The sequence below is a fragment of the Schistocerca serialis genome, chromosome 9 (assembly GCF_023864345.2).
Source record: "Schistocerca serialis cubense isolate TAMUIC-IGC-003099 chromosome 9, iqSchSeri2.2, whole genome shotgun sequence".
Lineage (NCBI taxonomy): Eukaryota > Metazoa > Arthropoda > Insecta > Orthoptera > Acrididae > Schistocerca > Schistocerca serialis.
Genome location: NC_064646.1, coordinates 95482043 through 95496008, shown reverse-complemented (window position 1 = coordinate 95496008; position 13966 = coordinate 95482043). Strand labels below are relative to the sequence as shown.

The 13966-nt window shown below is 42.1% G+C and overlaps 1 protein-coding gene across 1 annotated transcript in view; it reads right to left on the bottom strand.

Moving 5' to 3' along the window:
• Positions 1-2042: 2042 nt before the first annotated feature.
• LOC126419393 (uncharacterized) overlaps positions 2043-13966 on the bottom strand; it is a 42518-nt gene continuing 30594 nt past the window's right edge. Inside the window, exon 4 of the mRNA XM_050086582.1 lies at positions 2043-2253. Coding sequence (XP_049942539.1) covers positions 2185-2253 — 69 coding nt within the window. The 3' untranslated portion in view covers positions 2043-2184. The remainder of the gene's footprint in view (positions 2254-13966) is intronic.

The window sequence follows — 13966 nt, the reverse complement described above, 5'->3', positions numbered from 1 at the left end:
GCAATCTGAGCAGCAGCTGGCGCCACAGTGACACAACGAACTGGTACAAATGGGTTACTTCAAGGACAGCTCTGAGCCAGATGTCCTGTAGCGTGCATTACACCGCCACCGACCACCGCCACTTGCGACTTCAGCAATCTTAAGTGGGAGCTTATTGTAGGGTAGGTTGGAGGTCTGTTGCGTTTTCTGATGGAAGCTGGTTCTGCATCGGTGCCAGTGATGGCCGTGTGTTGGTTAGATGGAGGCCAGTTGAGAGCCTGCAACCAACATGTCTGCGTGCTAGACACACTGGAGTTGTGATCTGGCTTGCTATTTCGCATCACAGCAGTAGCAGTATCGTGGTTATCCCACGTGCCCTGGCTGCAAATTTGTAAGTCAGTCTGGTGATTTTTCTCTGTCGTGGTGCCATTCATGAACAAAATTCCACGACATGATTTCCAACAAGATAACGCTCATCCACATACCGTTGTCGCAGCCCAGCTTCCTATACAGGGAGTCTACATGTTGCCTTGGCCTGCTCTACCACCAAATTTGTCTCCAATCGCTCACGTATGTCACATCATCGAACGACAACTCCAGCGTCATCCACAAACAGCGTTAACCGTCCCTGTACTGCCTGATCAAGTGCAACAGGCATGGAGCACCATCCTACAAACTGACATTCGGCACCTGTACAGCACAATGCGTGCACGGTTGTATGCCTGAATTCAATATTCTGGCGATTAGACCGGTCATTCAAAAATAGTTCAAATGGCTCTAAGCACTACGGGACTTAACATCTGAGGTCACCTATCCGCTAGACTTAGAACTACTTAAACGTAACTGACATAAGGACATCACACACATCCATGCCCGAGGCAGTATTCGAACCCGCGACCGTAGCAGCAGGGCGGTTCGGGACTGAAGCGTCTAGAACTACTCGGCCACAGCGGCCGGCCACCGGATTTTCGTGTATTAGCATATCACAATTGTAATGGCTTATCTCGCCCGTGCATTAACCAGTCAGCTTACAATGTTACCTAGACGAATGTAATCCCGAAATTACATTGTTCTACATTAATTACGTTTTAGTGTTGCGAGCTTTTTCCTGCAGTGTAGAAATCATGAGTGTATAAGAAAGAGTAGAATATATTCGTGAAGGTGATCTCGTGCAACAAAAAAGAAATTTTTAGGTAAAGTGATTTGTCAGTTCGCTAACCAAACTCACAATATTATCATGTAAACTCAGATGACAAGCTAACAAGGCACAGTAATATAAAGAGAGTCCTACAGAACTGAACAACGCAGAAAAATTAAGGTAATAATAACAGCAGACGCAAACAGTTTTTAGACGTAATTTCATTGAAGTAAAGCAGTTATGAATTCGGTGAGTGTTTTGTAGGTCACAGTACTCTCACAGGCAGCGTAATGTTGGAGGTGGTATGCTATCGTCTTCTTCCGGCCTTTCAACACACGACTTATCTAGCCAGCTATATGACGACCTACAGTTTAATGTGGATTCTGAACAACTGTGCAACCCAGATTCTTTCAGATCAACAGATATTGCCAGAGTTGAATGATGTGACTGTAAAAAATCTTACGACTGATCGGGGATCGAATGGACACCTTTAGATTTGCAATCTGGCACTTTGCCACTGACACATTGAGCCCATCTTTATTACATTAGAGTAATTATTACCTTAAACGTTTATACGTGTTACGAAATGGAATAAAAGGAGGCGCTAAAAGCAGTTAAGTAGGTACTGAAACATGTTTGGGCTTATATAAAAAACAGTTGTTTGCATAATACTCGGACCTGAAGTCCAATAACTGGTTGAAAAAATGGCTAATGCTAGAGCAACAAAACAAAATGATGAATATGTATTATTTATCGGTCAGTACTTGAATACAGTGCTATTTCCAAAGACAATTAGTCACTTTTATTGTACATTATCACTGTTTGCCCACTTTTACGACACTGCTACTGTCATCCCTATGCCGCGTACTTCAAATCAATTTGCTGAGAGCTTCGAGAATCAGGGTTGGGAAGAAAGAATACTACGTTTTAGCTACTCACTAAATTTTATTAAAGTGTTTTTCAAATAAGATTGAGTGAAACTGACCCTATATCAAACTTTATTTGTAGCCATTTGTTAGGCATTCATTAAAATTTTAACACTACTGAAGGAGTAGATCACTGCTCAGTTAGGCTCCATGGGCAGCTGACCTGGGCATCACATAGAGGTCACACCAATATAGTACCACCACCGCCACCTGGAACATAAAGGTGTCAGTTTTAGGCAGTATAGCACTAAAGCAATCTTTAATTATGTACTTTTTCAATTTCTACAAGTGTTTCGTATCGCTGTTCACCATAATGTGGCACTCGACGTAAGGGGAACTGAAATGACTGAACCTGCCAGGAGATATGCAAATGAAACAAAAAATTAAATCCATTACGCTATTCTACATTTTAAAACTTTATGAACGATATTTTGTTACCCTAAAGTGATATTTAAATTATTATTCACTCAGATTTCAAGTCTTATTATGATTTTTCTGTATCACGTCACATTTTTGTAAAGATGAGATCTGACGTTTCAGCTGAAATAATATTTTTCTTTCTACGCAGAATTTTTAATTGCATTAACAATAAATTATTTATCTCGTAACCTTGTGTAGGATCACCACACACTACATTAAAACAGACAATGGTCCATGTTCACTTAAAAATGCTAACAATTACTAGAGAAACATAAGACAATTTAATGTCCCTTCGCTGAGTTCATTGCGTTGAGTTCTGTCTAACGTGGGGCGAATCGTCTCTTCGCTGATTATCTTCCTTCATCAGCGGCATCCACCCTCAGCATGAAACAGTAGTCAGCCGTAACGTCTGCATTTCATTTACCCAGGTATCTCTTTTCCGTCTCCTTGAGGCCCTGGTAGGATCGCTCTCCTTCTTCTTCATGGTCAACTTTGGCAGGGAAAAAATGTAGAAAATGAATCTTCACTCTTGAACTATGGTAGGCAGAATTTGAGTAGGGAAAGTTTTACTGTGAGTAACTGGCCGAAAGTCCGAATAAATGTTATGTCCTTCCTAAAATTTTAAACGTAGCTGTTTCGACTACGTTGCACCTAGAAACTCGGTGGGATCGAAAAATAACAGCCAACCAGCTGCAGAATTAAAGGTTTATCAACCCTTTAGGATATTTTCGGTAAAAATAAATGTGACTTCTTCAGAGGGAAAATAGACTCGTAAAATCACATAGTGACATAAAGGATTGTTGAATCATAAGGCTCTTGTCTAGTACAGTGCGCATCTCACCCACAGATATCAACAGTTACAACGCGTAACTGAAGGCGAGAGCCCAATACTGCACCACTTCGATGTAGAACTTTAAAATAAGACACGCGTGACATTCGCTCCAGCAAACATTTAGTGTGACACATAGCAGTCTAGTGACATGACTCGGATGATTTCCAATTTCTTTTTTCCTTCCATTTATTACTTCTATCCCCCCCCCCCCCCCCCCACCACCACCACCAAATCCATTATTTCTCCCTGTATTCTTTCTTTTCGGCATTAAAATTTTTACTTTGTTATTCAAAACTTTTCTTATGCTACCGTTAGCTCCAGCCTCGGAGCATTTCTCTCTGCTTACTTCATAACATTCTTATTACACAACTGGCCATTAAAATTGCTACACCAAGAAGAAATGCAGATGCTAAAAGGGTATTCATTGGACAAATATATTGTACTAGAACTTACATGTGATTACATTTTCACGCAATTTGGGTGCATAGATCCTGAGAAATCAGTACCCAGAACAACCACGTCTTGCCGTAATAACGGCCATGATACGCCTGGGCATTGAGTCAAACAGAGCTTGGATGGCGTGTACAGGTACAGCTGCCCATGCATCTTCAACACCATACCACAGTTCATCAAGAGTAGTGACTGGCGTATTGTGGCGAGCCAGTTGCTCGGCCACCATTGACCAGACGTTTTCAATTGGTGAGAGATCTGGAGAATGTGCTGGCCAGGGCAGCAGTCGAACATTTTCTGTAACCAGAAAGGCCTGTACAGGACCTGTAACATGCGGTCGTGCATTATCCTGCTGAAATGTTGAGTTTCGTAGGGATAGAAAGAAGGGCAGAGCCACTGGTCGTAACACATCTGAAATGTAACGTCCCCTGTTCAAAGTGCCGTCAATGCGAACAAGAGGTGGCCGAGACGTGTAACCAATGGCACCCAATACCATACGCCAGCTGATACGCCAGTATGGAAATGACGAATACACACTTCCAATGTGCGTTCACCGCACTGTCGTCAAACACGGATGCGACCATCATGATGATGTAAAAAGAACCTGGATTCATCCGAAAAAAAATGACGTTTTCCCATTCGTGCACCCAGGTTCGTCGTTGAGTACACCATCAAATGGTTCAAATGGCTCTGAGCACTATGGGACTCAACTGCTGAGGTCATTAGTCCCCTAGAACTTAGAACTAGTTAAACCTAACTAACCTAAGGACATCACAAACGTCCATGCCCGAGGCAGGATTCGAACCTGCGACCGTAGCGGTCTTGCGGTTCCAGACTGCAGCGCCTTTAACCGCACGGCCACTTCGGCCGGCAGTACACCATCCTGTCTGTGATCCAACGTTAAGGGTAACCGCAGCCATGGTCTCCGAGCTGATAGTCCATGCTGCTGCAAACGTCGTCGAACTGTTCGTGCAGATGGTTGTTGTCTTGCAAACGTCCCCATCTGTTGACTCAGGGATCGAGACGTGGCTGCACGATCCATTACAGCCATGCGGATAAGATGCCTGTTATCTCGACTGCTAGTGATACGAGGCCGTTGGGATCCAGCACGGCGTTCCGTATTACCCCCCCCCCCCCCCCCGAACCACGGATTCCATATTCTGCTAACAGTCATTGGATCTCGACAACACCAGCAGCGATGTCGCGATACGATAAACCGCAATCGCGATAGGCTACAATCCGACCTTTATCAAAGTCGGAAACGTGATGGTATGCATTTCTCCTCCTTACACGAGGCACCACCACAACGTTTCACCAGACAACGCCGGTCAACTGCTGTTTGTGTATGAGAAATCGGTTGGAAACTTTCCTCATGTCAGCTCGTTGTAGGTGTCGCCACCGGCGCCACCCTTATGTGAATGCTCTGAAAAGCTAATCATTTGCATATCACAGCATCTTCTTCGTGTCGGTTAAGTTTCCCGTCTGTAGCACGTCATCTTCGTGGTGTAGCAATTTTAATGGACCTTAGTGTATATACTCATTTACCCTTTCTTGGTGTATTCCATCTTTTTAAGTAATGTAGAGTTTTGATTTTACCTTTACCTTTACGACAGACTATGCAAAACTCCAATTGCGTATTCTTTATTATTTTACTTGTATTTCTTTTTATCCGTTTCCTGTTCTATTCGTGTGCCTATACACTTCTTCTCTGCTCACGGCGCCGCCATTCGGCGTTTTCTTAGAATTCACAAGTTCCTCTGACTTTACCTACGGATCCACTCACTCTGGTGTTTACGTGGACCTGCTGTACTGCTTATTGACATGTCGTGATATGATTCTGATCGCCTTTCTGTCTTCGTTCCGCTTTCCACTTCAGTTTGGTGAGTGTTTATTTTCGTTTTATTATTGTACCTTCTCTCGCGCGGTTTTTATACTGATTCCGAGATCAATAGTAAATTTTAACGTTTTAGTATACTTTACTCATCTTGCCGTTCTAGGCCATCTACCTGGTCCAGACTTGACGACTGCGTATTTCGTTTTAACCTCACGTTATTAAGACTTCTCTTATTTTGTTAATGTGCTTTCCACTGTTTCAAGGCAAGTACAATAATTTCTCTGTTCGCTCGATCTTGATGATTGTCGGTGCTAGATAGGTTCACGTACTTTCATGTAACAACAACATTTTTGTTACTTACAGATAATTTGAAGACGTGGCAACCGTGCGAAAAGCGCCATAAGCAATGTAGCCTTTTGTAATAGTCTTGTTTTCTTTTTCGAATACCACTTCTACTGGCGCCTACAGAGTAGGCACCCGCAAGAACCCACATGTCATACAGGTTGCCGCTCAACGCGGCGTACACCATAGTGGGTAGCATATGGCGCGCTCAGGTCATTAGCCAGAATTATGTAGCACCTGTCACGGCTGACTGTTGCTGCGAGATCGTCTACCTTTTGGGAGTGGTTGAAACGCACCATCATCGCAACCTCCTCGATCTTGCGTTCAGTTCGAACCGTTTGTGGGCGACGTGTAAGCACATCTTCCTCCGAACTGTCTCTTGCTTGCTAAAAAGGTCGCTGCTACCTAAACACAGCACTGCGACTCAATGCTTCGTCACCGTCAACTTGCCGCACCAATTAAGGGGGGTACGAAGTCAAACTGGCCGACTTGGAGCAGGAGAGGTACCACAGGACATTTTAATTTCCACTGTCTACACTTTTACAAATAATTCATAAAACTTTGTCAGCATGACCAGGAAGTACTCAGGATTCACACTCATTGTAGTGTAAGTTCAAAAACAGAATAATTTTTTTTTACACAGGAAATGTCATCATTTTTTCACTTACTATTGGCTGCATTTCGTGCTATGCGTACACTTCTCTTCAGAAGAGAGAGAGATTCTTCGATGTATTTTGCACAGCAAACAAACCATACTTACAGGCGTATGAAACTCTACAATTTATTTAATTTATGAAAAAATGAATGAGCTGTTAAATTTTAAACTTCTTGTTTTGAAAAAACTCAAATTTTATGGTTAATTATCTCAATTTTTACCACAGTTTTTGATAGATTTGGAAAATTCTTAAGTTTTGCATTAAGGAGTTTGTGTTTAATAAGCATACCAAGTTTGAAAGTAATACGATATTTATTCTGGATGTTACATGTACCTAAGTACAGAAATTTGCGTTTTGCGGAAAATGGCCGTTAAAGTTTCTGCTTGTATTTGGCATTCTGAACTGTCCAGCACCATAGGCAGGTTCTTTTCAATTTTCTAAATCAGTTTTTTTTTCCTTTTCACATTCCTATGATCCATTCTTCTTGCTTTTATCACCTCCAAAAATGATTCGTCTGCTTTCACTACACGTTCTCTGTCCATCGCATACAAAGCTTTGATGCAGTTCATTCCGGGCTTAATTCCATTTTCTCTCAAACATATTCCCTGCTTTGCTCACCATCATTAAAACATGAAACTGCATAATAAACGCCAGTGACAAGTGCATTTTTCCCACATAAATGGTTTTTGGGACTATTTCCCATACACATGGGTTAAAACTTCCAATTGGGTTTTAGGTACCGCCATGAAGACATTTCTTCAACAAGTTTTCATTTGCAAGGTGCCTGTATATAGGTTTGATGGCGTCTATTACAACAGTTGGTAAGGAATTCCTGTGGTGATATTCTTCACTTACGTAAGACAGAAGAATGCTATGCAAAGGAGTGTGGCACACTTAATACCAAATAACGTGCCTCATGATCTCTCAAATATATGTGTTTTATACATCAAACTGTTCAGGAAGACAGGCGCTACAAAATTCTTGAAAAGTCGAATGATTGTTACATTTTTGATGTCCTACCCATCTTAAAACCTTTCGGTAGCGGTTACTCCTAATGTCTGTCAAAACGTGATGTTTGTCTGTTGTTCCAATTGCGACATACTTCAGTTTGGACGCGTGAAATCGAATCGAAGTCACAAAAACGACCGTAGCTGTGCTTACAAGGCATGCTCTGTTTTGTCTGTTGCTGAGACGAGAGACTAATTCAAAGGTTTCATCCCACGGCGCTATAAAGTTCGGTTTACACTAGCAAGTTATTGCAGCAATTTACTTGCGCGGAGGAATCTGCCGCGCGATTTGCGAGTGTAAACATATCGCCTAGTCGACTTGCGACCGTAGCAATTTATTGCGGAAGTGACTTGCTGCACGTTTTCCGCTTCCAGTGTGAACACCACGCATGAAGTATCTGCAAGTAACTTGCAGCTTTTAGGATTTATTTCTATTTCCTGCAAGTAGGAAGCGCAAGTTATAATATGTATGTCGTCTGCATAACACTCATATTTAACATTTTACTTAATGTGGTGACTTAATTTTATGCAACCATCTTACGTATTATATGCATACAAACTTCAGAAATGGAGGAGAAACGAGAAGCAGGATACAGAACATTTTACTGAAACCGTGGAGAGCTACCCCGAAATATGGAACGTGTATAACCAGGATAGAGTGAAGAAGATGAGCATATTAAATGAAATCTCGTCGATATTCGACACATCTGTGAAAGAAGTACAGAGAAAGTAGCATAACTTGAAGACACAACCCCTTTGCCAACTGCATCCACTCGCTCGAGGTTTTCGGAGTCTAGAAAAAGACGATGTGTAATTATTACATGTTTATTTAATTAGCTTGTCACTTTCCATTTTATGAGCATTAGAAAAAAAAACATTTTTATAAGCATATCATTCTGTAAAAAAGCAGTTTATTTCAATAAAAATTTAATTTCATTGTTGTGTTTTCACATACCTTCAAATAATTTTCTCTTTTCAAGACGTGAAAAATGGCTCTACATACATCGGGTAGGATCAGAGAAATCGTGCTGATGGGAATATGAAACAAGTACATTAGGGACTTGTATGAGTCTCCTACAACGAAAAGATTTCAAAATTCAAACTTGTTTTGGTTGTATGTTTCACGTAAATAAATGAAATGCCTATTTTATTCGTAGCTCACCTGTAGCTATAGATCGTAGAGTGACCAGCAAACGGTCCTTTGCTGAAATAGCAGTACGGGAGTTTGTGTCTCGTTTTGATATGACGGGCGCTATTAACATCAACAAATACTCCATATCATTTGAGGACATTCTGCAAACGTTTTCAAAAGTATCCATGCTCTCGATACTAAGTTCTTGCAAAAGATTATTATAGGCACCATTTTGAAATCTTCTCATTATCCACTCTATAACCCAAATACTTCTCTTTTTCTTTTACACGTTTTTCATTACAATTACAAGAGCTGCAGCATATGTCACCCACCTACTTGTAATTTTATACTTCGGCTGACACTCGTAGTGGTACTGGAAGCATACGTAAACAGTATTAGCAAGTTGTTGACGCAAGTTTCTTGCCAAAGAACTTGCGGAAGAATCTTGCTTAGTACTTGCGGTGCTGTGTAAACACAGCTGCAAGCGGATCGCAATACCTTGCAGCAATAACTTCTGCAAGCGACTTGCTAGTGTAAACCCATCTTAATGCACCACGCCATCTCTATGTGTCCAATCTTAGAACCTAACAATTGGACTATGTAGATCTAGATTAAAGTGTAGCTAAGCACAGAGATCGAGTGTGGGCTGTAATTATTGTCTGACAACGAAACTTGATTAATATTCTAATAAGTTAATGCGGAACCGATTTAAGCACTGTGAATAACTGCAACTTAATTATAATCACCAGTACATCGAAGCAAATTGAAATCGATAAAGGAAAATTTTCAAATTCATATTCTGTACCAATTAGGATCCTCTCAGAATAAGATATCAAAGTAATTCAACATACGAGGGTCACTCCAAAAGAAATGCACACTATTTTTGTAAAAATACAGTGTGAAAGTTTTACAGTGTGTAGATACATCCTTCCCGCTTGTTTTCAAACTTAGTTCAACCTGTTCCCGTGAATGGCGCCGTCACAGCATGTCTTCAAGATGGCTGCTGCACTTGACGTTCGTCAGAAGCAACGTGCTGTCATAGAATTCCTGTACTGTGAAAACGAGACAGTGAGAAACATCCACAAGAGGTTAAAAAAGGTGTATGGAGATACTGCTGTCGACCGCAGTACAGTTAGTCGGTGGGCAAGCAGGTTACGTGATGAAAGCGGGCACAACAATATTGAGAAGTATCCTCACAGCGGCTGGCCTCGTACTGCACACACTCCAGACAATGTTCAGGGAGTTAACGAATTGGTGACTGCTGACAGACGCATCACAGTGAACGAATTGTCACGCGAAGTTGGGATAGGGGAAGGAAGTATTTGCAGAATGCTGAAAGTGTTGGCGTTAAAAAAGGTTTGTGCCAGGTGGGTTCCCAGGATGTTGACAGTGGCTCACAAAGAAACAAGAAAAACGGTATGTAGCGAACTTCTGGAACAGTACGAGAATGGTGGAGACGAATTTCTTGGAAGAATTGTGACAGGTGATGAAACATGGCTCCATCATTTTTCACCAGAGACGAAGAGGCAATCAATGGAGTGGCATCATGCAAATTCACCCAAGAAAAAAATTCAAAACCACACCTTCTGCTGGAAAAGGTATGGCTACGGTGTTTTTCGGTTCTGAACGACTCTTGCTCGTGGACATCATGCCAAGTGGAACCTCCATAAATTCTGATGCTTATGTGACGACACTGAAGAAACTTAAAGCTCGACTGAGTCGTGTTCGACCACGTCGGCAAAAGCGGGATGTTTTGCTGGTGCACGACAATGCACGGCCACATGTCAGTCAGAAAACCATGGAAGCGATCACAAAACTCGGATGGACAACACTGAAACGCCCGCCTTACACTCCTGACCTGGCTCCATGTGACTATGATCTCTTTGGGAAACTGAAAGACTCTCCTCGTGGAACAAAGATTGAAGATGGCGACTCCCTTGTGCACGCTGCCAAACAGTGGCTCCAACAGGTTGGTCCAGAATGTTACCGTGCGGGTATACGGGCACTGGTTCCAAGATGGCGTAAGGCAGTTGAGAGGGATGGAAATTATGTGGAGAAATGAAAATATTGCTCCTAAAGGATGTATCCACACACTGTAAAACTTTCAAACATGTAGAATAAAAGATGGATTTTAAAAAAATAGTGTGCATTTCTTTTGGAGTGACCGTCGTACAATAACCATTTATTGCCGCTGGCTCGACTTAAATTTTTGTCTAAAGGGTGAACGGCCGCGGAGGTGAGAACAAACACAGAAAAAAAGGAAATAGAAACAAACCGCCAAATCTTATTAACATCGATTTGCTGTAGGATTTTGGTAACATGTATTGTGATCAAACAGTTTGAGATACATCGAAGAAAACAGTCTGTTGACGTAAACTGCCACGGATGCAGAAAATATCGTTCTTGCGAAACGCAGCTGGCTCTCTCTGTTCGCACTACGTAAAGAGTATTATTGACAGAGCATCTAAAGCTCATCCCATATTCCTACATTTCCAGATCGTTTTTGACATCGTTCGTCACAAGCGCATTCAAGTTGCATAACTACGGAATATCGTTTTATCCACGGGAAAATATTCACGGTATACTGCTTGAAAGTACACAAAAGGTAGTAACTGATATAGCTCATCTAGTGAAACAGAAATTTTTCAGAAGAAAGTATGATTCGCCCTTTGCTTTTCTGTACCTATGCAAACGATTTAGAGATTGTCGTTACAACTCCACTAGATTTATTGCAAATGGTTGCGTCGTTTACCGACTATCGACGCCTGCACGAGATCAAGCCGTTATAGGTATCCGAATGGGTGGAAGGTGGAAATTCAGCTAGAACAGTAAGACAATGTTAGCTCCTACACATGCCTACCAAGAAAATTTCGTTAATTTTTTTCCGTAATAAATAACACTAATTTAGTTGTTGTCGATTCACATGAACACATAGGGGCTGTTGTTAGGAAAAATTAAAACTCGTAAGATCATAAACACTGAAGAGCCAAAGAAACTGGTTCACCTGCGTAATATCATGTAGAGCCCCTGCGAGAATGCTAAAGGGCTGCAACATAAGGTGGCATGGACTTGGCTAATGTCTGATATAGCGCTCGAGGGAACTGACATCATGAATCCTATAGGGCTGTCCATAAATCCGTAGGTGTACGTGGGGGCGGATATCACTTCTAAAAAAACACGTTGTAAGGCATACCAGATATGCTCAATAATGTTCTTTTCAGGGGTGTTTGGTGGCCAGCGGAAGTGTTTGAACTCAGAAGAGTGTTCTGGGAGCCACTCTGTAGCAATGCTGGACGTGAGGAGTGTCGCATTCTCCTGCTGAAATTGGCCAAGTCCATCGGAATGCACAATGGACATGTATGGATGTAGGTGATTAAGCAGGATGCTTACGTACATGTCACCTGTCACAGTCGTACCTAGACGTATCAGGGGTCCCATATCACTCCAGCTGCACACGCCCCACACCATTACAGAGCCTCCATCAACTTGAACAGTCCCCTGCTGGCATGCAGGGTCCGTGGATTCATGGGGTTGTCTCCATATCCGTACACGTCCATCCGCTCGATACAACAGGCAACATGTTTCTAGACATCAACAGTCCAGGCGAGGCGTAAAGCTTTGTATCGTGCGGTCATCAAGGGTATACGAGAGGACCTTCGGCTCCGAAAGCCCACATCGATGATGTTTCGTTGAATGTTTCGCACGCTGACACTTGTTGATGGCCCAGTATTGAAATCTGCAGCATTTTACGGAAGGGTTGCACTTCTGTCACGCTCAACGATTCTCTTCAGTCGTCCTTCTAGTATCTTTTTCCGGCCGCAGCGATGTCAGAGGTTTGATGTTTCACCGAATTCCTGATATTCACGGTAAGTTCGTGTAATGGTCGTACGGGAAAATCCCCACTTCATCGCTACCTCGGAGATGCTGTATCCCACGCCCCGTGCGCCGACTGTAACACCACGTTCAAACACACTTAAATCTTGATAACCTGACATTGTAGCAGCAGTAACCGATCTAACAACTGCGAGAGACACCTTTTTTCTTGTACGGGTGTTGCCGACCGCGGCGTCGTATTCTGCCTATTTACGAAACTCTGTATTTGAAATACTCATGCCTATACCTGTTTCTTCAGCGCTTCAGTGTAGAAAACGCTGTAAAGAAGACGACGGCTTTTGTCGGCACTACACTTACAAGATGCGGAGAATCCAGTAAGGAAACTGCTTATACCTCTCTAACCCATCCTCTTCGAGAATAGTGTTGGCAGTACGAGATCCTTACCAGACAGGATTGACTGAACAAACATAAAGGTTCAAAGAAGAGTAGGTGGTTGCGCTTCATTAATTAGTAGGGAAGACTGTAGCGGATATGACAATAGAGTAGGGACGGCAGTAACTGAAACATAATAACTTTCCATTTCGGTGGAATCTCTTGTCCAACTTCACCAAAATCTTCGCCCACCGAATGCCAAGATTTATTGTAGCCTTCCACATACGCCTCACCATAGTTGAAATTCAAGGTTTCGCTTATGTAGCGTCCTAGCTGTGTTCATCCGTTGGACAAAAACTTTCCCAAATGCGTTCTCTGTTGCTTCTGGTTGTCTCCGGAACGAGGTATCCTGCACTCTGCGCACAGTTCAAGAGCCTTTAGCATTCGTTTCTCTATGATGCTCCTCTTTCTCGTAGTTAGTTACACGTTCCAGGGACCATTTGAACGAAATGATGTGAAACGAGTCAGTTTAAAGGTTATTTAAACATGACTAGCGTTAACATTAACGAAAGCAAGGTTTTTTCCGGCTGCCAGTTTTTAAGTATAATTTCGTCATTGTAATAGAAGAAGCTTACCAAGCGAAATTTTTTTAATTAGATTAAATTTTGCTTCCCTACCTGTCAGACATTTTGTGTTATTGGGCAAATGATCAAAACATTTTAATGCCACACATTGAACACCTCTCTGAGCCACTGACATCTTTAACAATGGGTAGTAAATGTCATTTTTCCCTCTAGTATTGGAGGTATGTGTATCACTGTTCTTCTCAAATTGTGATGAGTTGTACATGACGAACTTCATTTGCAAAAATATGTATCTTGACGGCGCAGTTGAAGTGCCTTGTTCTTTGAAGAGATACCTACACGACGTCCGTGGGAGTACATCACATATTATTCTTATCGCTCGCTTTCGTGCAATCAATACTTTCTTTCTCAGTGATGAGTTACCCCAGAAAGTTATTCCGTACGATATTATTGAGCGGAA